The sequence below is a fragment of the Pseudorasbora parva genome, chromosome 22, assembly GCF_024679245.1.
Source record: "Pseudorasbora parva isolate DD20220531a chromosome 22, ASM2467924v1, whole genome shotgun sequence".
NCBI classification, from domain to species: Eukaryota; Metazoa; Chordata; class Actinopteri; order Cypriniformes; family Gobionidae; genus Pseudorasbora; species Pseudorasbora parva.
In genome coordinates this window covers 19220504-19247036 of record NC_090193.1, presented here as the reverse complement: position 1 = coordinate 19247036, position 26533 = coordinate 19220504, and the positions used below count along the sequence as shown (strand labels likewise).

The 26533-nt window shown below is 38.5% G+C and overlaps 1 protein-coding gene across 2 annotated transcripts in view; it reads right to left on the bottom strand.

The window, feature by feature from the left end:
• The window catches only part of LOC137058722 (inactive N-acetylated-alpha-linked acidic dipeptidase-like protein 2), a 436678-nt gene that overhangs the window by 65617 nt on the left and 344528 nt on the right, over positions 1–26533 (bottom strand). For both annotated transcript variants that reach the window (XM_067432113.1, XM_067432114.1), the window contains exon 11: positions 23201–23296. In XM_067432113.1, coding sequence (XP_067288214.1) covers positions 23201–23296 — 96 coding nt within the window. The remainder of the gene's footprint in view (positions 1–23200; positions 23297–26533) is intronic.

Genomic DNA, 26533 nt, shown 5'->3' with positions numbered 1-26533 from the left:
GGTTTTTTTTGGGAGAATGTAAAAATGCAGAATGTTTCCTGTGATGGGTAGGTTTAGGTGCAGGGGCAGTGTAAGGGGATATAAAATATGGTTTGTATGGTATAAAAACCAGTACACCTAGGGATGTCCCCCCATTTCACAAAAAGAAATTATATATATATATATATATATATATATATATATATATATATATATATATATATATATATATATATATATATATATATATATAGGACAGCTGCCATTATTATTAGTTATCACAATGTTAAGTCACACAATTCATCATAGATTTATGATATAAAATATTAATCATTAATCATATTAATCATTATCTTATGATTAGTATGATTCATTTGAATGAAGAATTGGCTTTTAAAAGATTACAAATGGTAAACTGCTCAACTGAATAACCAATTCAGATATTAATAAATCAGATATTAATCATTCATATACTTTACATTTATGTTCTATGTAATATTTTACTTTAAGTGGATAAAAATGATTTTAATCTGACCCTCTGGAATCAATGAGAGAGTAAACATTGATTCAGATCCCCTGGTTTCACAGACCGGGTTTTAGCCTAGTCCTGGACTAAAATGCATGTTTGAGCTTTTTTAACTAAAGCAACTTGCACTGACATATCTTGAAATATGTTAGTAGTGTTGTTGTTTTGTCTCAAGACACATCAGTAATGTTTTTTTTTTTTCTTCCTTTTTTTTCTAAGGCACAGGAAACATCTATGGGAAAATGGTGAAGGTGATACTAAAAATATTCTGTTACAAAGGCACAGATTAGCTGGCTTGGTGTGTTATGATGTGTTAATTTTTAATTACTGACGTTCTCAGAAAATGTGCATGCCTCAAAGCTGTAAAGACCACAGAGAAACCACTCTCCCTACGGAGTACACGGATAGCATACACCCATGACTGCATTTTAGATTTGCATTTGTTTTCTAACAACTTCAAATTATGTGCCATTTTGCTTCATTATAGATGCATATCATATGCGCTTAATTGCCATTTGTGCGATTTTCCAAAAAACACTTCAGGGTCCATTTCCAAAATGACTAGCGAAGAAAAAAAAGGACAGCAGAAAAAGACAGAAAAGTTTTAGTCTGAAAGAAAATAAAAGCGATCGCTTGCTTCAAAGGGCTTCTGTGCTCAGAAATTATTTATACAGGATAAAACAAAATATATTGGTAGACCTGACAAAATACAAGATGCAATGCTATGTGGTTCCATTTGAAACAAAGCCAAAAAAGTTGAAAATGACATTTGAAACCAGAACTACTCAGTATGAAGGTCAAGTGAGGTTCCTGAGTTTCTACTTGTAAACAGCATAGAAACTGAACTTGCTTGTCAACAGCAATATCATTACTATGCTGACAATTGTTAAGGTTCCTCTAGCCAGGACTGTTTGCCAGCACTGTCAGTATTGATTGTATTCGTCCTTCTTTTATATTATATATATTTCTGTTTATTATAAAATGTTCCTTATGCTACAAGTAGTATAATAAAATATATTTGTAATTACTAGTATATAATAAATTATATTTAGAACATATATACTCTATTTTTATAATATAATTATTATTTAAATGATAATTAATATGATACTGCAAGAGCCATGCCACAAAAAGCTTTTGAAGCATTTGAAGCATCTCTAATAGGGCTACAAAAAAAGTTATATTCCTATCTTTCAGTCAGTTCCCTAACTTAGAAATGGGGTCTCACATGGGAGCCCCAGTCATCTCTGAGTTTTAGAAAAATGGCCAATGCCATTGGTGAGTGGAATTTGCATGTCCAGCCACTCCCCCATACATACGGGTATATACGATGGCATAACGCACCCACTCATTCAGATTAAGCTTTTGGACCCAATTGGTGGTTCTCCTAAATGAACGCTATTCCAGTTGCCTTTATAACAAGGACACCCTCTTGCTGTTAGTCTACAGCACACTCAGTGGTGTTTTGCTGGCATATTGCACAAATAATTGCAGCAATTCCCCCTGGCGGCTTCAGCATAAAAAAGCAGTTTCCCTAAAAGAGCAAAATGGAAGACAAGCTTATTTTTAAAGTTTCCTTCAGCATGTTTCAGGATATGGTCATCTGATGACCATGATTGCTGTGGGCCAAGAGCATGCTGAGACAGCGTTTGTGGATGGTTCATGTCCTAATGTCCTTGAGAGAACATGGCCGTGTCGACACTGTGGTCACGACCAGTGGTAAGCCAGAAGCAACATCCCGGCCACAATGTCGAGCCACCCGCAGGAAGGCAACACAGCCCGTCCCTCAGGCTGCCTCTAAACTAGGGCAGTGCGATTATTGAAGAAAAATAAGATATCTTCTTAAAAATGCGATATCCGATATGCGATACGATATTGCTATTAGTGTGTAAAATCTATTTAAATTATATTTTAAAAAGTATTTAAAAACTAAGAATAATACATTTGTGTTTCACATTCTTTCAGGGAAAAGAAAGCATCACTACAACTTCTGAAAGTGACCCGCAATATAACTTAAAGGGGGGGTGAAACACTCAGTTTCAGTCAGTGTCATGTCAATCTTGAGTACCTATAGAGTAGCATTGCATCCTGCATATCTCCGAAAAGTCTTTATTTTTTTTATAATTATATAAGAAAGATGCGCTGTTCCGAGTCTTTCCGAAAAAAGCCGAGCGGGTGGGGGCGTGTCGTGTGAGCGGAGCTAAATAATGACGTGTGCAGCAGCGCGCTGCTATTGTGTTGAGTCGAGTGCGTCATCCCTAACAGCGGGAAAAAAACTTTATTCAAAATAAAAATATGGCTTTTAATCAGATACAGCCATACATCTATGATCCGGAATCAGACCCAGAGGCTGCAGTTGAACAGGAGCAGCAGCAAAAACGACTAGAGCAGGACGTCTCTATGTGGTAGGTTATACACTAACTATATAATATGCTTAGCGGCTTGTGTTATTTACATATTTATACTTGAATTATATCGTCGTATTTTTGTCTTTGAAGGTGTAACGTTACATGTGGGAAGTGCAGTTGTGCACGTGTGTTTGTGTGTTTACGCGTGGTTTGTGTAGACAGTAAGCGGACTGGTTTTGCACGGCAGGTTAAGTTAGTGTTTACATAGAAAGACACGGAATAGTAGCGCATTTGAATGAAGAAGCGTGCTTATTTAGTTCAACATATTTCCCCCCTCTTTGTGTATTGTTGTTTGGAGTGCTTTTACAATACACAAACATAAAGTTACACATATAGTGGCCAGCTAAACAAATGTACACGCACTACACATCGCATGCTCCATTGATCAATTAACTATACGTGATCATGTTTGGGCTACTTGATGAGCATAGGCAAAAACACAGACATTTGAAGCAGTCTCACTCACCGCCTGCGGTACTAACGTTGGGACTGCTCCATCCTTCAGCATTAGGCGATCGGGAAAATCCTGTGTCGAGCTGGGCCTTGTTTATGAAACAGTCGGCACCGAAATGCAGCGAACAGACATAAACCTTTGCGCAACTCAGTTGCTGATCCGGAAAAGCAAATTACATCCACTGTTGCCTTAACGCGGGGTTTTGGGGAATCTGTGCAGGACTGTCTTGGTCTGGCAACCAAAAACGCACTTTTTTGGTGACATTGTTATGTGCACATTACCTGTGCAGCGCAGCCTACAAGCCAGCGCTTTGATGGGCGTAGCCTGTTGCTTTCGCTCTCTCCCTCGCTCTCTCTCTCTCTCTCTCTCTCTCACGTGCTTCCGGTAGAATTGTCCGTAAGGCCCATACAAGGAAATTCCGCCCCCGTTAACGTCAAAGGGGACGCATGATCTCAAAAAACTTGCCGAAACTTATGACTAACCGGAAGTAGTATTTTTGACAAAGAAATACTCCCATCAAACGTCCACCTTAACTTTTGAAACTTTGTCTATGTTTAGAATGGGATTCCAAGTCTTTAACAGTGTAAAAAGATCAGTATGCATGAAACAGCATTTCACCCCCCCTTTAAACAATAAAGTGGTCCATATGTGACATCAGTTAGTTAATTAGAATCTCTTAAAGCATCAAAAATACATTTTGTACTTTGATGATGTTTTAATTCCCTTTCTGGACATATAGTGTGCATACACTTGGATACGCTCTCGGACTAAATATAAAATATCTTAAATTGTGTTCTGAAGATGAACGGAGGTCTTACCGGTGTGGAACGACATTAGGGTGAGTCATTAATGACATTAATTTAAATTTTGGGTGAACTAACCCTTTAAGACCTAATGGACAGATCCTATTGACAAGCATTTGGTTTCTTTCCCCGACTGATATTGTTCACTTAAAGCATAACTGACTGGGTTTACATGAATACTCATCAAGACAGCCATTTTGACATAATTTTTGACATAATTGTGTGTGTTGACAGTTTTGAGTGCGTAACAAGAAACGAAACAGAACTGAAGTGATCACACGGTTTCAGAGCGGCGGTTTGTGCGCACGTTTCGGCGTGTGTCAGACAGCGCGAGCCTTCAAGGAGTTGTTTTAATAACTCTTTTTAACATCAAGCTTAGTCACATAAGTAACAGTCATGTGCCCAGTCTATTCTCTGCTATATGTGTCAACCTAAAACGTACACTTTTCACAATGTTGAAGTAATCTATTAAAATCATTCAGATATTGCGTGCAGTTGCATATTACGATATGAACATTTGCGATATATTGCACAGCCCTACTCTAAACCCTCCAAACGTCCATCAAAGCAGCTCTGCGTCCTCACATGTCTGTGGCATCTGGCCAATTTGAGCACTTTCCAAAAGGGAAAGCTACAGTACTACCCTGAAACACCCCGCTTAAAGGCCTAGACCCCGTCTCGGCTCCTCAGGATAAACCTGAATGAGTGGATGTGTGCCGCCATCTTTGTCACTCTTAGAAGAAAAGGTTCAATCGTCGCTACGTAGTTGGAACCCCTAAAAGTTTCACTGCAAAAAATGCTTTTCTTACTTAGTATTTTTGTCTTGTTTCTAGTCCAAACATCTAAAAATCCTTAAAACAAGATCATTTACTAGACAAGCAAAAGTAATTGTCTTATTTTGGGAAAAAATAACTCAAAATTAAGAGTTTTTGCTAAGATGACAAATGCATTTTTTTCTTTGATAAGAAATTCATTTTTTTGCAGTGTTCTATGTAGAACCCCTTTTAAGTGCCAAAAGGGTTCTTTCTTGTCATTATAGAACCCTTTTAGCATAAAAGGGTCTTTGGAGTAGACTCAACTATACTATATATAACCTTTTAAGGGTTCCAAATACGTAGCGCCGATAGAACCTTTTCTTTTAAGATATGTACGGGGGAGTGGCTGGGCATTTAAATTCCATTCGGCAATTCCATTGGCCTTTTTCTAAAACTCTGAGGTGATTGGGGCTCCCAAGTGAGATTTGTCAGTCTTTGATAAAACAGCTCTGGTCCCTCCTTTAAGGAACGAGGGTTAAATCTATAACCAAGATGATTCCAAGGCATTAGAGATACCATGGAACACAGTGAAGACAGGCAGCAGCAAGTGGAGAAAGTATTGCACAACATGGCATTATTAAGAACAAGGTGTCCCTTCTCTTTGTCTTGACAATAAGACAAAGAGAAAACTTCAGAAAGGCATTCAAGAGGCATACAGCAACATTTAAATATTTGTAGTTCTTTCTGACTAGTGCTGTTTGCTCCTGTTTGACAATTATTTTCCATATTCTCCATCTATTTGGGATATAGTGCGGGTGGCAAGACACAAGCCTTTTCTGACCAAAACATCCAAGCCTGGCAAAAATTTGGTCAAAGTCTCCCAAAATCATGTGGAAAACATTTTATGGTCCTCTGACTTATGGTCAGAGATTTAACTTTCTGGACAAAATTGTAAAAGGTATATTTGGTTCAAAAACAGAACATCAGCAAAAGAACACCACACCCATAGTGAAGCACGGTGTTAGCAGCATCACGCTTTGAGGCTGCTTGTTCTTCAGCTAGAACTAGGGGTTTAAAGAAGACAGGAATCGTGAATAGCTCCAAGTACCAATTGATTTTGCCTGGTCTCATTGGAAAAACGCACCTTTGGCAATGTTTTTGCAAACCACAAACAATACATACCAATACGTACATATCGCAACAGTTTCAATGCGAAATGTCCACTGGGTGGAGCTAAAAGCTGAGTTTATTTATTTTTTTTTAACCTGGAACAGATGTGCGTGAATCTGGCATGTTTTGTCATGTTGGTTTTTTTGAAGCTACACTGTGTGATATTTTCCCCCATCTAGTGATGAAAAGGTATATGACCATCCAGTGAATAATAGTTTCTGTTCCTCTCAATTCTAATTTCATTTTAACTTCTACGGTGGCCGATTTAGTCCAAGATTAACATGGCAATCCCCCTCTTCACATTCGGCACGGTCCCATCGAGTGTTAAAACGTGAAAGGCGAAGCTTGAATTTATGGGTTTGTCCTTCTTTGGCTAATGTACTTTCAAGATGGAGGGGCAACATGGCGACCGGCATTCGAACCCCTCACCCGTATGTATTTTCAATGGCATATTATAAACTTACGAGAATACTTAATTACTTGAAAGAAGTAAATATACACTAATGAGCACATATTTTTGAAAGAACTAAGTGTTTTTAGCAAAAAAATAAACTAAAAAAGTTACACAGTGTAGCTTTACCATACACTCACACTAAACCCTAAACCTACCCGATAGTGTTAACAAAAGCAAATGTGACAAAAATGAAATTGTATCTGTGTCATTTTAACTTGCGGTTTGAACTCGTCTTTGAGCTCTCATGACTCGTTTTTCACGGGATTTCTACACGAGCTTTTAGCATTGCAAGTACATCTGTACTAGCTGAGCTATTGAGAAAGCTTGAAATGTCAGAAAAGCCGAATGTATGGAGCTGGTTAACTGACGCAAACTCCAAAAAGTATTCGTTTACAAATCATGTAAAAAATAAATAAATAAAAAATATATTTTTTTCAAATAAAATAAATAAATAATAATAATAATTTAAAATAATAAAAAAAAAAACAATGAAAAATGCATGCTGTTTTACTGCCTCTAGTGGTAATTTCTGCTGGGAACTGCACTGATATGTACGTATTGGTACGTATTTTGTGGTTTGCAAAAACATTGCCAAAGATACTTTTTGCCAATGAGACCAAGTTGTGATTTTGACAAAGCACCTTTTGGCATCTGCTAGAAAGCTACAAATTAAGATAACTTGCACCTTTTAACATGTCAGTGATCCAAAACAAAAATCTAAATCAATAAAAAAAACTGCAAAGAAAGAAGAATGTTTTGAAATGGCTGTAGAGCCCAGACCTGTACCCTATAGAAAATATGTAGGGGACCTTAAGAGGGCCATGCACAGGAGATGTCCTCACAGTTTTACAGATCTGGAAGGATTTTGTAAAGAAGAGCTACTAGATTCCTGTCCCATCCAAACAGATTGAGTGCTCTAATAAAATTAAAAGGCGCTTCAACTAAGTATTAATTCAGGGGTGTGCACACTTATGCAGTTTCATTTATTTCAAGCTATTCCCCTCTCTGAAATCTATCACTTTGTTTTCAGTGGCATTGCATGGGTTGTAATTTTTACACTTAACATGCTATCTGTCTGTCTGTCTGTCTGTCTGTCTGTCTGTCTGTCTGTCTGTCTGTCTGTCTGTCCATAAACTATCCATAAACCAACTTTTTGGAAAGGAAATAAGGTGAAATGGGAGCAAAGCCAATAACATGCTCAAAGGATGCGCAAATTTGTCCTCAGAAAATGTCAGGCAGGCTCCCAGAAGTTGTGCCTTCTCGATTTTAAGTTTTCAACCTTTCAGCAAAAAGGTCTCAAAAGTACAGAGGGCTTTTTAATCAGCAGCAGTGATGGATGAGCTAAGAGTCCTCTCCACGCTTGGGACGAACCAGCAAATGTGCAGCAGAGACACTCGGACAGCCTTCGCTCCATGGACAAATTACACTCCCCTGTTAAAATGTGTGTCAAACGTCAATTGCGTCAGCTCTCATACAATGAGACGCCAATTGTGTTAGCCGGTGATAAAAGGAGTATTTCTGGAAAAGCGCCATTTAAACATGGAGGTAAACACACGAGTGGCTGGGAAAATGATTCCTTGACATCTCGTCATGTTATGTATTAGGCGGCGAAAAACTCTTCCAGATATGCTGCCAGTGTTACTGTGCAGAGGAGGTGGAGGTAACCAATAACACACCTCGACTGAGGAGATCAAGTGGAAATGTCTGCGGTTCTTTGATCCACTGGTGACTCAAAAATGCAGATTCCTCCAATTGGTCTAAATTATTTACTACATCCATGTAAAATATGGATCATCCATGTCAATATTGTCCAAAATTCAAAGAAGAAATCATTTAGATTTATGAAAGAATGTTTAATAGATCCAGTTCGTCTGCAAGACAACAATTTATTTGTCTAAAAGAAGGAAAAGCATAGTCAATTGTGATATTTTTGTATGTGTCTAACTATTCAGTCTCTGTGACCAAAAAAATAAATAACAATAATAATAAAAAAAAATAATGACAGCAAACCTGGTCCAGGGAAGCAGCTGTCACATATTAACAGTAGCCAGAGCACCCGAGTAAAAGACTGACATATCCCGCTTTGAGTCTGTCTACACAAGAGACCGCTGTAGACTACAGCATGTTTACTGAGATAGATGGTGACAGCAACTGGGTGATGTTTAACAACCATAAGACAACTTCATACAAGAATCTAAATGGAAAACCCAGAAGAAACTTGTATTGTTCAGACGTGGCTCTTTCAAAGATTAAGAGACATGAGTTTTTAGTCAAATTTAGTCACAATTTACCTACAAATTCTGCCATCTCTGCTTCCAGGGGTAGATTTTTTATTTATTTGTATTATTAAAACAAAAATAATTGAATTTAGAAAAATCATTTTGTATGATTTATTAGCAGTTTTTCTCATGGGGACCTAAATTTTGTCCCCACAATGTCCTTTTAGTCGCCACAACATAGAGGAATTCCTTGTCACTTGAGGGCAGAATTGTTGTACTTTATTTCTAGTCAAGCTGTAATTGTGTCAAATTATAACACACATTAAATGCTTGAAAATTAGCCTTAATGGGAAAAATAGTCTGACATTTTATACAACAACAACAAAAAAAAATTATATCCAAATATGTAATTACCGTAATGCTATCGTTTTCATGAAACTGTGGAGATAAAACTGTTGTGGGAACTTTCAATATGCACATCATTTTTTCTTCTTTAAAAACGCCACAAGACCAAACTGCTCATAGTAGAGGAAGCTGCTATAACTACTTTACCCTTAAACGCATGACTGTTTCGCCAAACATTCTTACATATTCGGGTCCTTAGCGACCCGGTTCTATATCTAACACGGATGGATCTCTATCTGTCTTAATAATATTAAACTCCTGATGTTAGAGTAACAATTACAGAAGAATAAAATAAAACATATTTCGTTACCTTTTGAATGTTGGAAGGGTTCGGTTTGAGCAGATGTTTTATCCCATCATCACTGTTCTCATCAGAGCTCGTTTACACTACATTCAGAATCTGCCTCATATTCGCCATCTCACGCATATTCTCAAAACTCTTTTTCAACATCTTCAACAGGGACGTGCACAGGGGGGTTGCTCAGGTTGCCCGGGCAACTGCCCATATGCCCTTCTCGACTCACGTTGCCCTTCCGAGGTGGAAAAAAATAAATAAAAAAATCGTACAATGGATGCAGAATTTCACGTAGGCCTAGATCAATAAAAAAATATAACCAAAAAAATCGCTAAGCCTCAATCACTTCCATATTCGGGTACCCGTCCGAAAGTGAAAGTCAAACAATTGCTTGGGGTCCCGAGCTGGCCTGGGGCCGCAAGTCAACGACAGGTTAAGAATAAAATGCAACGACAGAGCGCCCCTTTGATAGTCAATGCAGTAAAGTGCAACGACACTTTTATCGGAATCCCCCTCAAGCGGGCCCTCTCAGTCGTTGCTGACAACAGCCACCCAACCACGCGATCTCTGCTGCCGGCAAAATACAATTCCTCCTCGGCGATCATGAAGCGGAATTATGCTTTAGGAAGCCAGAAAAGAAAGAGAAAAAACCAAGATAGTGGTAAGTGATAAATTACACTATATAAAATAGCTCTATTTGTACTATTAGGTAGGCTAGCACAAATATGTTTATGTTAGCTACCTGCCTGACGGGAAATGTTGCTTGTAACGAACAGTTAGTGCAACTTTTTTTTACGAATGGACGGAATATGGTTACATACTGTAGTATATTTTTAACGGGATAAGGAAGATGCAGATCTGTTCCAGAATATCTGTTTATCGTATTTAATGACATAAAATTGCTATAGCTTTGTAATAGGTTTTGATGAAAGTGGCATAGCATGCTATACTAACTATTTTTATGCTATATATAAATAACCTGGAATAGTTAATATAGCATGCTATATTAACTATTATTATAAACATTATTTAACCAGAAAGAAGCAGAGGAACATGATTTTTTTTCATAGCTTATCTTAATGTGCTAGTGTTGGGATATATGGTAGTAACAGTTTATGCAAATATGACATTATTTTTATAAGTTACCAATGGATCTTGAACAGTTACTTTATTCTGTGTGGCAATTTTTACACTGTTGCATTTTGAAGTACAGTATCAGGACAACCCACATGTTTTACTGTTACTGTTTATTAACTATTTAACAGGTATTATAGTCATCTGTTGCAACTTTATAATAACCATCCAGATAATGTTTATAGACAGTTTACAAACCAACTAGTAACCCTTAAAGTGTTAGGAATATTTGGCCTGTCTATCTATGTAATGTTTATAGATGTTTTAAAAATGGTTTCTTAAATTTTACAAACATTTTTTAATCATTACCCGTTTATCTGTAGAAGGTTAGCCATGTCCATTTTGCTTGGGGCCCCCAAAATCCTTCTAACCGCCCTGGCTGAGCCTGCATGAGCGGCACTAGAAGGAGATTGTCGCGGTTGTTGGGTGAGACTTAACGTTGTCGGAAAGGTATAACAAACGGACGATCATCATCAACAAGTTTTATGAAATTAATTAAAATCTTCATAAATCTACTTTTTCTATCTGGACACGGAGCATAATAAACATGCAACTTGTTCATTATCATTATCTGTGAAACTGTTGATGGCAGTTAAATTAATATTGACTTTTTTTATTAGACTATTGATATTGACTGGTTTGAGTTCTTTTATTTGTATAGGCAAGGGAAATGGCCTCAAACGCACCATAATGCAGGAAATCACATCTACGAAATAAAAAAAATTATTGGGGGAGAACCCCCTAAACCCCCCCACCCCCCCACCCACCCCCCGCAAAAAATAGCCCCACCTATAATATTTTTCCAGAGCAGAACATAAATACCACTAGGGGGCATTAAAATAATAATGATAATGGCAATAACAATAATATGTCATTGGACAGATGATGAGGTTTTTTTTTCGGTTGGGGGGGTGGTGCCCTTTTTTTTTAGGTCAGAGCAACTGCCCCTCAAAAATCCTGTGCACGTCCCTGATCTTCAAAATCAATATTTTGATCACAGACAGCTTCTTGACCAGATCCATCATCAAGTGACATTGGCACTAATATATATATATATATATATATATATATATATATATATATATATATATATATATATATATATAGATATATAGATATATATAGATAGATTGAAGGTGCAATCTTACACAACTCTGGTCGTTAGCGACCCTATACAATTTTGTCCAAAAAATAGTGGAAAAAACAGGTATTCAATTATAATTGTATTTTTTTTCCTTGTTATATGGTTTAAAATGGATTGTTTGAGGAATACTAAGAAGGTTGATGTCTAAATTTAAAAAAAAATCATGAGGAGGAGGGTAGTGAATGACGTCACGGGTCGCTAACGACTCCGGTTAGATATATTTGACATAATGGTGACTTAAGTCTGTCAAGCTACTATTTTTGGCAAAAAAAATAAAAAAAATAAAAAATTGCCTACATTTCGATTAAGATATGAGAGATCCCATTTATTATTTGTCTTTCCTGTACGAAATAATAAAAGCCTAGTCCAAAACAGCAGACCAGGACAGCAGATACTTTATGAAAACCTCAGCATGGCCGACTGAGGTGTTAAGCAGTGTTGGGAATATTTCCATTACCTCATCTTTTCATATTCCCTCAGTCTCTCACTCCCTGTCTCTCATCCCAGCGGACAAAAGCCACATCTGTTACACACAGAGTGAGTGCAGCTATACAGGGACAGGAAAGCTGAGGCTCAGGGCAGTGGACTCGAGTTGGCACGTTGTCTTTTATGATTAAATCACCTCAATGAGCTTTGACATGTCCTGTGCAGCAGACTTTCCATATGTAATTCATCAATTTATAGTGCTCTTATCGAAAGAACTAGATTAAAATCTCTATCTGTATTCATACTATAGGTGTTTAAAGATGGAAATCTCACAAAAGATGATATTTTGATACATTCTTCTACTGTTTTTTGTCCATATTGTGAGTCAATGGGGTCCAAAACCAACTCACTGGACCCGAGTGAGTAAGGGTGCTTTCAATTGTGTTTAATTGCCTGGTCCAAACCCGAGTTCGATTGCACCCCCCACTGCTCTCACTGGGCTGTGTTCAGATTATATTATTTGGGTCTGAACCGGGGTGCTTGCATCATCAAAGCAGCAGCTGTTTACCCCGTTGCTTGGTAACGATGGCAAGCGAGAAGGCAAGTGCAAATTACTCTGTTACAAGTGAAAGTTCTAAAACCAGATTAAAAGTACAAAAGTATTGTTTTTTTAAAAGTACTTAGTATCAAAAGTAAATTTCCTCTTTTATGTCAGCGCATTATTCTATAATTGTTGCATTGTTGTATAAAAGCACACTATCATGGTTTAAGCCATTCAGTGATGCTCCATCCAACATGCTAGCATACGTCTACCTTAAACTCATTTCAATACTTGTATAAAAGTTACAAAGCTTGCACGGACCCTATACTCTGATACACATCCAATATTTTCCCAACGGTTTACTCTTCTCTTTCTCCCAGACATTTACATTTGAACATTTTATGAGACATGATCGGTATCACGGGCTGTAGGCGTCCGCGCTGCCATTATATTATTACACTGACGGAGCCTGCTGGATTTATAACACAAGATCATCCACTTCTCCTGATATAGAGTGCATTCAAGGTGATTGGGACACTTTTTGGCATTGAGATGACTTGGGAAAAGTGTCCCAATAACACTGAATTCACCTTATGTGACATTACGTGAGAGAACCGGGTAGAAAATGATTGTGTTAGTTGCTCAGTAAAGTTATCACGGGCTGTGGGCGTCTGCGCCGCTGTTATATGTTTAAACACTGACGGAGAGGGGGCATGCTGGATTTACAACCTAAGATCATCCACTTCTCATATGTGTTTGAAACCTAAAATAAACATTAAAAGACACTGAGCTCAGTCAGTCTCTGGCTCAGCACCAGATCAACGGCATATCACGAACTATTAACGTTACAGGAAAACCCATCGACGAAAAATAAATCATACTTACAGATTGTAGCCTCTGTTTTTAAAGTTGAAACTGCTTTATGTTTCAGGACAAGCCGTGCGAATCCTTAATTGAACTTGCGACGATTGTAAAAATACGCAGCACAGAGAGCGATACATATTCTCAGAGGAGGGGTTTATGTAAATATTGAACCCGCTGGTGTCAGCTAGTCTGGAGGAAAAGGCTGTAGTTCCCTACCGGCCGTTTGCTGTAGTCCTTAAAAAGTTGATTTATTTGAAAGCAAATATCTCCCTTTGCTTTAAACTTTGAGCGTTGTGACTTTGCAGATGTAGTTTATGGTCAAACAGTAACATTACACACCAGCTAAAGTTAGAAATGTGAAATTGTTTTTTACCACCCCTTTAATCAAATCATATTCTCAGTTCTGCAATTTAGTACGATTGCATTCATTATCAGCAGCGAACCGTACCGAAATTCACATGAACATGGTACAGTTCGAAGGAGCGCACCCAAGTTTGGAAGACCTTCACATCTTCCAAACGAACCGAACTCTGACGTCAGTCGAACTCGGGTGCACACCAAAAGCGCTGGAGTGAAAGCACCCTGAATGATTAAAGAATCTGAATTTTCTGTGAACTATCCCTTTAAGACCAGCTTATTCCACATTTTCCTTCCAGATCTTTTTCCTCTTTGTACATCTAGTGTTTTAAAATCCCAGAATTCTCAATAGTACCGCTTAATTAATGTTCAATTCAAAATCTTTTGCTATTCTAATTCTATAAGATACGTCAAAGCCAGCAATTTCTGGGAAATTAGTGCTATCTTATCATTTCAGACGTTATATTAGAAAAAAAATATTCTCTGGCAATTCTTCTGTGATTCTTTATCCTCCAAATGGTGAATTCATAGTAATAAAACTGCATAGAGCAGATGGTCCATTTAAGCAATTAAAAGCCTAAAACATTAAGAACTGAAATGAGGGTGAATTCCGACAATAGACAGCTGATGATCCCGTGCCACCGCATTAGTGCTGATGGACTCGGAACAATGCAATCCAAAAGTCATTCTCAAACGAAACACCCACACTCATTCATAACTCGTTCGTCTGAAGGTCTCTGGATGGGGATCTCTGGATGCCCGTTAACAGATGAGTTGATTCAAGGGCAGGGGATGTAAATTGAGATGCTTCTCAGGTAGACGTTCCCTGCGGAGTCCATCAGAAGATTCCTGCCCCTTCCAGGTGCCATGTAAGCAAAGCTGGCAGAATCTTTCGTTCACCCTTCTTCCCCTGCCCGGCTAGTGTCACTCAGGCTGTCAGAGTACAATACCAAGCCTTCAGTCTTCACCGCCGCCACTGTTTCCATCTGACACATAACAATGGCTGTCCTGGGACGTTCAATCACACCAGCAGCTGCTCTCAACCTCACAGCTTCCTCTCTCTGGCAGCTCATGTTCTCTCATGCTTCCTTCTCCTCCGCCGTTTCTGGATGGCTGATTCCCAGGGCAAGCGACACATGGCAGGTTAATTTTGAAAGAATCTCTGGGTGGCATGAGTCCATCTCTCTTTTAAGTTCTGCTTAGAACAAAGGCACTTTTCTTACATGTACATCTGCAAACCTGTTTCCATTAGGGAACTGGCAATCATAATCCCCAAAGTTCTATTCTGGAAAACTTCACTTGAGACACTTGCATTTAACACAATTGTTATCCAGATGAGAAGAATAGTGAACTGTCAAATAATTCGATGTTACCCATTCATGTATTGCAAGCATGTATGAGCATATCTAGGGCCCTAAAAAAAATCAGTTTTATTTTTCCCAAAATCATTATTTTCCGTTTTAATTTTTGCAAATTCCGTTTTTTCCATTTTAATTTTTGGGAATTCCTTTTTTTCCGTTTATATTTTTGGGAGTTACGTGTTTTTTTTTTTTTTTTTTTACCCTTTACTGTTATTTTAGTCGTAAAAACAGTGTGCATTTAATGTTAATATAATAGAACTTAAAACATAAAATAGGAATGACCTTAAATTTATTGAGGTAACAAACATCCCATTTACTTTTCAGGACAAATACTGCAAGATGCAACATAACACTGCACTTCAAGTATTTCAAGTCACAACAAAATATTAATGGTTATGAGCTTTAAACTTTCCAGTAAAATACATTATATCTGTTTATATAAGTTAAAATGAAAGTGCTCCATTCGCTTTTCTTTTAAGTATGAAAAAATAGGACTAAAAGAATTTCAGAAGAATCATCTTTTCCATACAGTACTATTAAGTAAAAAATGTAAAGCTGAAAATGAACATAAAAAATAACACATTTCACCATGAAATCATGTACTGAATTGTTCTGTGTGTTTAACAATCAACATATGATATCCAGCACTGTAAAAAATAAAAATAAAATACGCGAAAACACAACACTACCAGAAGTTTTTGCCCAGCTTCAAAGGCCTGAAATGATTAAAACTAAAGGCTTATTTTAACTTTAAGGTTACTTTTATCATGTAAACTACCTAATACAGCATGTTATATGCATATGTGTTTGGAACAGAGGGGAACACGGTCACATTTGCTGAGATCAGTATTATTGCAGTAGGTGAGCTGCTTGCATTTATTGTGAAAGTTGCTTATGTAAGTAATTTTTCATTGAAAATTATCTTCTCAAAGTTTATAGATCCAACATTATGTATAGCCAATTTAAGTTTGGAACTGATATGCTGTATTTATACTATCACTTACTTTTTATCTAACAGTTTGAATGTTTTTTCATACATAAAAACATGTAGATGGATTTTAGAAAGGGGGACCCCCATTAAGGTTCATCATATTTGGGGGTCCTTGGCATCATCAAGAAAAAAACCCTGGACTACCCCTGGCGACAGGGTCATACACACAAACACAAAACACTATCAGGGCAACACACGTCACAAAAACATGTAATAAACATGAATAATAACCATTTAAAAAAAATGAAAAAATATTAACCTGATGCACAAAGTTAGTAAGGACTGCAATTTTTTAAAATCCTTTTTGCATTTTGCTCTTATGCTCAACACATACATTTATTTTTACAGTGTAAAGTTTCTAGAACTTGCACAGACAGTTTTGGCATTGTCCTGTTTATAACAAAAAAAGTGGGAAAGGGGGACCAAGGCAAACAATTCATAGTGCTACAATGTTGCAAAAGGAGCTGCGATTCTAAAAGGAGGGCAAACTATCCTATTAAGGGAATGAGCGACTTTAGATGTAGATCTTTAAAGCAGTCCTCTAGGTAATCAGCACGGAGGCTCTGAGCCCAAGAGAGTTTGTATGCCGCATGTGGGCCCTGTGAGGATGATGGAGTGTACGCGTACGTGTGGCTCAAATGATCGATGCCAGGCTTCTGTGCCAAGCTGAGTGGAACTGACTCAAACACACCCTGCACTACCGTGCCCCTCTGTCCTCCCCGTCAACCCAGCCCAGCTGTGGATGCGAGGTTAAAAAATGAGCAGAGGATGTGATAAGCTTCGCGGAATGAACTCCCAAGGCTCCTCAGCCTGCAGAAAAAGAGAGTTTGGCCCGGGCCCGAGGTCCTACGGGACCTAGAGGCGTAGAGAAGCATGACACCTCAGATACAACAGCGCTGGCCTTACAGAGGGACCTGGGGATTTCAAGTGTGCTTGTACTGCAGCTGGAGACTATCAGACAGCACCGGTACCCAACTCTCACACCCCATCAATTCACGTCTGCCTCCACCGATTTAAGCTGGCATCGGGGGGCTACTTTGAGTTTAGTTTTCGTATATGAAATCTGGATCACCAAACTAACAATGTCCGTAGCTGCTATTTCACTGGAACGCCAACTTGGGAATGGCCGGCAGGTGACTACAGGTCACGTGATATTAAGGAAATTCTCAAGAGGCATTAGCATTCATTAATATTGGCTTTAGAGTCACGGCGCGCTCATGGCAGGCAGAAAACGGCAACCCTTACGGCATCATTACAGGGCCAATGTGACTAAGAACTCATAGTGTTTGGAAAGTAGGGCATATTTATAAAAGACGGCCTCTAGAGGATTAGGTGACTGTGAGTGTGAAAGTTAAGCATGTTGAAAGAGTCATTTTTTATGCTCTATAACATACATGACATAATTATGAATTATGAATGATCAAGTATTCACCGAAGAATACGCCATTGCATCAACAAATCACTGCATACATTTACAAATGACTTTTTATAATGTAAAGTTTAGTTAAATTGTCAAAATCACATCAACAAATCAATTAATTGACTCAAAATGGTGACCATTGTGATTGTGAGTGACCATACGTTGTGATTCATGAAAAGTAGATTTCTGCTTGTTTTAAGGAAAAGTGGAAGTTAATGTTTGTAGTTATCCAGGTGAGAAGAATAGTGAACTGTCAATGAATCAGATGTCACCCATTCATGCATTTCACGCATGTATGAGAATATCAGCTACAGTATGGGGTATGGATGTGGTAAGTCTAATTTCACTGAACCATCCAATCTGGAAAATAGTATAGTTAGCTCAGAGTATAGACTAAGCGACAGGGTCATACACCCAAACCTTTATAATATTCCTTTTTAATAATTGTCTAATCGACATCATCCTCAATAAACCCATCTCCAGCGTGTTGCCTCCAAACCTTCAAATCTAATATGACTTTTGACCTGTAAAGTCGCCAAGATAATAATAAAAACACACTGTTTGTTAATTGGCCAAAGGAGAAATGGCACCCTGAATGAGCATGATTTCTTCTAAGGTTTATTTTTCTCCATTATGCACCCCGATGGACTTCCTCAGTTAGGCAAGTATAGTAAGTATAGCCAGTTAAGTATTTTCAACTAAAATATCCAAATTAAAGGTGCACTATGCAACTTTCCATCCACTAGAGGTCGCCTATTAAAAACATAGACATAGTTTGATGACGCCAAGTTTGAGCGCAGAATCTTGGGACATGTGGTCTTCTCCTCACAGCCAGTGGAAAATAGGACTCGGGCAGAAATCATGTTCATGGATGCGGTTATTAACGTTACTGTAGTGTGAAGCAGAGCAGGACCGAATGTTGTGGAGCTGAGCACGGCTGCTGGAGGGATTGTTAAACAAACACCCGCCTCGCGAACACCGGGACTTTTATTATGACAGGACAGAACACAGTCGCCGGGCGCCCGCACTAGTTCCGCTTTTCCGGTCATTGGTATGAGGTGATGCAGCTCTTTTTATAATATTAGATACATTTAAAGTGTGTTTAAAATGATGTTATGACGTTACTCTGTGCGTTCATTCGGTGGCTGCTGTGACACTTGTTCACACTGCTAAGAGTAAAGCGCTTCTGCCAAATAAAACCGGAAACTGCGGGTAATGCAGATATGGCGCAATTGACAGGCTACTCCCTCAAACGCTATGCTGAAACGTCCCGGGTCCTTGGTTAAAATAGCAATTTTCTCACAATTTACAAATAGTTGGAAACATTTGGAATATTGTGAGTACTCAACTGAACAAAATATATAACACTGGCCTGGTGTCTTTTGGATATTTTACTGCAAAAATACTACACAGTGCACCTTTAATCTAATTAGTAAACTAAATTAACAGTATCAACTATATTACTGATCTGCCCACATTGTCGCTATATGATAAATTGAAATGAACTAATAACATCACCGTTTTCTCCAGAGCGGCTGTACAGCCGAATCAAATTCTGTTGCATTATTTTCCTGTTTAACACCGTGAAGCTGCTTTGAAACAATCTGCATTGTAAAAAGCGCTATATAAATAAAGGTGACTTGATTTGACTAGTAAAGAAACATTACGCACAAAGAGCTTGTATTGAACATGGAATTCTCCAATTCATTTATTGCAATAGCTTACATGAAATACCAAGTTCTGTCATGAAACTCTAGATGCTGCAGATTGATAGGTCCTTAAAGCAACCTGCTGTCAATCACATCGTTTTGGTTCCTGTTGCATCTGTAGCCAATGATTATAACAGTTAACATTTAACATGCGTTAATGTACTTTTAAGTGACCTCTGGCTTTCAGATCAGACCCATGCTTCACTGCTAAGTTGTTCATAATAAAAAAAGCAGCCTTTGTCAAATCGCACAAGGTTTAATTTCGATTAATCGTGCATCCCTACTGTCCTCCAATTTATTATTTCACCTAGGAGGACCAACACCATCGTCTCTCTTCGTTTTGCCATGTTTGAAAGCAGTGTACAGAAGTGCTTCTGTGCTCCTATTGGTCAACATCACAGATGGGACGGAACTTGTCGTAGAGGACTGAAAAAATATTAAACATGCTAGTTTTTCTGTTATATTAACAATATTCTTGGAGGATTTATTAGTATGTAAAATATATAATATATTTTGTTTGTTTGCTGGTTCATGATACTTTAACAAATGTAAATGAACGAAAATGTGAATGCAATTTGAACAAAAAATTCATTGTACAGTGCTACCGTTTTTCTGACACCAGTGTGTGAGTGTGCCTTCGAATGCTTTTCGCAGCCTGAAAACTTACCCTCTCTATCTTGTTTTGTTATTCAGGGAAGTTTCCCAACCTTTCTGCCTATTGTTCTGAGAAATATGATATTTTGACACTTTCAAATCTGCTCGCTGAATTCAAAACCAAACTAAATATCTACCTTCTCAGATCCAGCAGATGCCGTATCTTATGTTCCTGTATACAGTATACTGTTTTGAATGTGTAGTTGGAGACAAGAAAATGAACGGACATTTTGAGAGCCTTTCATCTATTGTACCACACGATGTTGTCCCACAACTCTTTGTGTCATTGCCAGTGTGTCTTCAAGCGGCCTGAATAATTCATGGTGCAGAACAATATCTCCTTGACTGTGATGAGGAACTTTAATGATGCTCATATTTCTTTCTGCCGTTAATGCTGCGGCCATAACTGGCAGAGAGAGAGAGAAAAAAAATGTTTATAAAATCTCCAGCCTGTTTCATCTATATTTCATAACATTTTCACAGGGTTTGTTGTTGAATCTAAGCATGCGTGCTGTTCCTCTACAGACTGCTGGGTTGGGGAACAGGCTGTCAGAAGCCAAGCAATCAGGTTGTGTGGATTGAAACACTACAGGGGTTTCATAACGTGACCCAGGAGATCACTAGACATAGGGTCACTGTATTATCCTGTCTGAAAGACCCAATTCTCGATATGATGATTGGATGAGCTCTCCAATAAGCAAGACTTTGCAAATGGACAAAAACAGTAACACGTCAACACAAAATGGACTGTAAATGTTTACTTGCTTCATACACATTCCTCATCTTACTGTGAATAATTGATCAGTGCATTTTTTTTACTTCATTATCTTCACTTCCTCTTTATGTGCAACAAATTATTTGTTTGTTGCTTAGACTGTATGAGCTACTGGATTCTTTCTAGTATGTAATGCCCATTTTTTGTGATCCAATCAATTGCCAAATTTGTAACCTAATTTACACCTAAATTTATCACATTATGGAAGTAACAGCTGGCAAATCAGGATTCATGTTGACTGAGGATCACACTTGGCATGTTTGGTTCGATTAAAATGAACCATGGTGCGATTGCTCTGTTAGTATGGTTCATTTGAATAAGTGTGAACGCTGCCATCTGAAACCTGGTGCGCACCAGACAAAAGAAAAAATGGGTCTCTGTCTGCTTTCAAGGGAACTTTGATGCAGCCAGTTTATAAGATAAACCCTAAACAGGATAGAATGCTCACACATACCATTTTTTCTCGTCATGTTGCACATCACAGTTTGGTACAGCATCAGAACGGCATCTCCATGCAGCAGACCTTTGTGTGTGAAGGAGGGATTCCTGCCGCTGATTTGAACACCTTCACACATTTGATAAGCTCTTCACGAGATCTCAGATGGTCGATGCAATCATATGCAGGCTATGCACATTACATACGAGCGCATGCAGCCCAGCACACAGCATTATTTTGGATGTTTGGTAAGTTCTATCTCAAAATATGGCAATACGTCATACAATCAGACTAATCAGGTCGTGAACGTATCCTCAGGCCTTAGGTTCAATGTTAAAATGCCAATCTGAACTAATTTGCTAAGAGGACCAGTACTTTTTTTTTTTTGGTCCGGACTAAATTAACCAAGTGAACTGAAATATTATGACCACTGACAGGTGAAGTGAATAACACTGATTGACCCTTCATCACGGCGCCTGTTAGTGGTTGGGATATACTGGGCAGCAAGTGAACATTTTGTGTTCAAAGTCGATGTGTTAGAAGCAGGAAAAATGGGGAAGCGTAAGGATTTGAGGGAGTTTGACAAGAGCCAAATTGTGATGGCTAGAAGACTGGGTCAGAGCATCTCTGAAACTGCAGCTCTTGTGGAGTGTTCCCGGTCTGCAGAGGTCAGTATCTATCAAAAGTGGTCCAAGGAAGGAACAGTGGTGAACTGGCATCAGGGTTAAAGGCGGCCAAGGTTCATCGATGCACGTGGTGCGAGAACGCTGGCCTGTGTGGTCCAATCAACCAGACAAGCTACTGTAGCTCTGAGCCAGTAGTGCTTACCTGGGGAACAGATGGCAGAAGGATGCACTATGGAAAGAAGGCAAGCCAGCAGAGGCACTGCAATGCTTTGGGCAGTGTTCTGCTGGGAAACCTTGTGTCCTGCCATCCATGTGGATGTTACTTTGACACGTACCACCTACCTAAGCATTGTTGCAGACCATATACACCCTAATACGGAAATGGTATTCCCTGGTGGCTGTGGCCTCTTTCAGCAGGATAATGTGCCCTGCCACAAATAAGCAAAAAGGGTTCAGGAATGGTTGAAGCATAACATTGAGTTTGAGGTGTTGACTTGGCCTCCAAATCCCCCAGATCTCAATCCAATTAACCTTCTGTGGGATGTGCTGAACAAACAAGTCAGATCCATGGAGGCCCCACTTTCGAACTTACAGGACTTAAAGGATCTGTTGCTAACAGCTTGGTGCCAGATACCACAGCACACCTTCAGGGGTCAAGTGGAGTCCCTGCCTCGATGGGTCAGGGCTGTTTTGGCAGCAAAAGGGAGACCAACACAATATTAGGACGGTGGTCATAATATTATGCCTAATCGGTGTATATTACTATCGATAAGTGACATTTTGTTTAGTGCACACAAAATATCACACAGAAACTGTTAAAATTATTAAATAATTTGTAACTTTTAATCCTGCATTTAGACATCAAACTGTAGACATTTATGGATATAATACAGTTTGGAGAACAGAAAGTTCAGGTTAACAATTTTAATCTTAAAGGAATTCAATTAGAGAAGAAAAGAATGAAAAAGGTTTGTTTATCTGCATAAATTAAAACATAAATGCAAAAGATTTAGCATAAACAAGCTGGTAATAACCAGAAAATATGACTTTTGAAGTTATTTGCTTTGTTTTCTCACTGCATTTGTCTCTTGAGTTATGATTTGTGTAGCTGTGCAATTAAAACTTTGAAGTTGAGCAAGAACGTCTTCTACTCAAAATGAAATCCTAATAAAAAGTATAGGTATACAACACTGCAGTACCCGATAAACCAGCCAGACAGCCAGCCAGCCATCAACAAACAAACAAAAATAATCATTATTGGACATGTGTAGTGAAAGGAGAAGAATAGTCTTACCTTGGCAATAGTCTCATGGAGTTTGAAGGCTGGATCCAAGGTCTTTCTTAATGAAGACTCAGGAGGGAAAAAGGCCTCAGAGAGAAAAAATGCTCTCTAGGTTTAAAAAAGGAGACAAAAAACATGAAGAATCAAAAATTAACTCATACACCCATACAAGGTTGTCAACATAGGTAAGCTTAACTGTCACAATACACATCTGAAATGGAAGTATTGGAGTAGAAGATCCTTGAACATGTCTTTTAAAGTCACGTTTTCTGTCATACAGGGATGATTGTAAAACGCACAGGTGATGTTGTGCAGCATCCTGGTTATTTGAAGGTCACATTAACTTTTTAGCACTGAAAATCTAAGCTTCCAAATAGCACTGACCATTTGATGAATGGATAGCATTTTTGCACGTTCTTTTTATTTTTTAAATATAAAGTATTTCCTCACTCTGAGAGCTTAAAAACTTTGTGATTTTCTTTTTTTAAATATGCAATCTGACCAATCAAACAACAACAACAACAAAAGACTGGACCTCATGCGATGACTTTTCTAAGTGGTCATAAAAAAGTCATGCTTCGACTGCTCGGCTGTGCTGAATGAGAAAGACTGTGCTCCAATTGTAGAAACTAGTCAGGAGGAACTAGCTTATTATGTTTATTGTTATTATTGTTTACCCTTTGCTTAATTAGTGTAGTCACATATGATGCTGTGAGCCTCTGTATCCCTGTAGGTAATGAAAATATACAGGATTAAACAGCCCTGAGTAAGTGAAAGAATGACACTCCAATATGAATAAAATAAGATCTATTCTAATTAAGACAAAAACACTTTGAGCTGTGGGGAAAAAACAGATGCCAGCACATTAAGTCATTAAAGTAAGTAACAGGAAGGCAAAATTCTAAATCCCAAGGATATCAATGACTGTTTAAGACAATTTTATGAAGGACTGTTTGAATCCAAGCTCTATACTCAGCCTGCAGCAATTCCCGCCTTCCTTCAATCAGCCTCCCCCTCCAAAACTGAGTAAAGCTGATCAGGAAGCATTGAAATCTGAAATGACTATTCAAAAAATACCTGATGCAATCATAGGCTTTCCTATTGGGAAGGCCCCTGGGCCTGATGGCTCTGGAATTGAATTTTATAAAAAAAAAAAAAAAAATGCAGACAAAATCACACCTCTTATGCTAAAGATCTGACGGACAGCAATTGCCTTTATCTAACGCACTCTGCCAATATTTTCTTACCTTTAAAGTTAACTTTTAAAGATAATAACTTATTGCTCTTCTCAAAAGATATTCAAAACAGACATGATCACTAAAATTCATCAAGAGCTATTCATTCTATATTGGCAAAGGTTTTAGGACGTCTGCCTTTACATGCACATGAACTTAAATGGCATCCCATTCTTAATCAGTAGGGTTTAATATGGAGTTGGCCCACCCTTTGCAGCTATAACAGCTTCAACTCTTCTAAAAAGGCTTTCCACAAGGTTTAGGAGTGTGTTTATGGGAATTTTTGACCATTCTTCTAGAAGCGCATTTGTGAGGTCAGGCACTGATGTTAGACGAGAAGGCCTGGCTTGCAGACTCCGCTCTAATTCATCCCAAAGGTGTTCTATCGGGTTGAGATCAGGACTCTGTGCAGGCCAGCCAAGTTCCTCCACACCAAACTCACTCATCCACTTGGTGATGTAAGGCTTGGATGCAGCTGCTCGGCCATGGAAACCCATTCCATGAAGCTTTCTACACACTGTTCTTTATCTAATCTTAAGGCCACACTAAGTCTATAGCTATTGACTCCACAGAAAGTTGCCGACTTCTGCGTACTGCATCAGCATGCGTTGACCCCACTCTGTGATTTGACGTGGCCTACTACTTTGTGGTTGAGATGCTATTGTTCCCAATTGCTTCCACTTTGTTATAATACCCCTAACAGTTGACTTTAGAATATTTATTAGTGATGAAATTTAATGAATGGATTTATTGCACAGGTGGCAACCTATAGTACCATGCTTGAATTCACTGAGCTCCTGAGAGTGACCCATTCTTTTATAAATGTTTGTAGAAGCAGTCTGCATAGGTGCTTTATTTTATACACCTTTGGCCATGGAAGAGATTGAAACACCTAATTGTTTGTTTTTGTGACATATGGGAACATTCCATAGGCGGAATGGTTTTTATACCGTACAAACCGTATTTTCTTTCCCCTTACACTGCCCCTAAACCATCACAGGAAACATTCTGCATTTTTACTTTCTAAAAAAACTCATCCTGTATGATATATTAGCATTTTTTACACTGTAAAAAAAAGAATGGCTCCAATTGAAAAAATTCTTGTGACTGATGACATCAAAATTGTTTAGTTTGCCAAATTAAAAAAATTCTGTGAATTGATGCAATTTAATTCACAGAAATTCAATTCGGCCAACTGAAAAATGTAGATGTGATCAGTCACTTTCAATTGGAGACCTGAATTTTTTTTACAGTGCGTAGGCGAAATGTTTTTTATACGGTACAAACTATATTCTAACCCATAACCCTGCCCCTAAACCTACCCATCACGAAAACATTCTGCATTTTCAAAAATAACAAATACAAAAAACCTCACTTAATCACATTACAATATGATTTATAAGCTGTTTTCCTAACACTGTGCCTACACTGGACACGACCGTTGACACGTTGCATTGCGCTGCTAAGATGTCTCCACTGTATGGGACATTCAAGCCAAAAGTGAGGTATCATCAAGTTTATAGTCAATGTTTGTGTCTTTATCTTTGTAGTGGCTGCACAGAGAGGCGCAACAAAGAAAGATTCACATTGAAGATTAGAGCGTGTTACACCCAGAGCCCATCTTCCCACACAGCTTTTCATCTCACTTGAGAGCGGACCCTGCTGTTCTGAAGCACGGTACCCTCACCAGGGGTTATTACTTTGGCGATTGTGAGGCAACATCTCCAGTAAGTTGGTTTGGGGAGAGCTTGCACAAGCTAAATACAAATGTATATAATATCTAACCCCCCACTCTCACCAACCTAATGAATAGTAGTCATTTTCCACACAAAGTGGGTTCTCTAATACAGGTATTCGGTTACATGTAGACAAGCTGGTATTTTCATGTAGCCATTTGAATAGAACCCGGCAATTTTGCTCCGATATCTGACAGAAGGCTGGTGCTCTTCGCAGAGATAAACACATGGCTCTCAGGATAATAACCTAACCTCCAGACCTTGGCTACATGTGAATGGGGCAGTGCTTGGGTTACTCGGGAATGATATCTCAGGCAGGTGAATTGGTTTCTCTTGACTGAGCGAGCAGGAAACCTCGAGGCTCACCTCAGGAA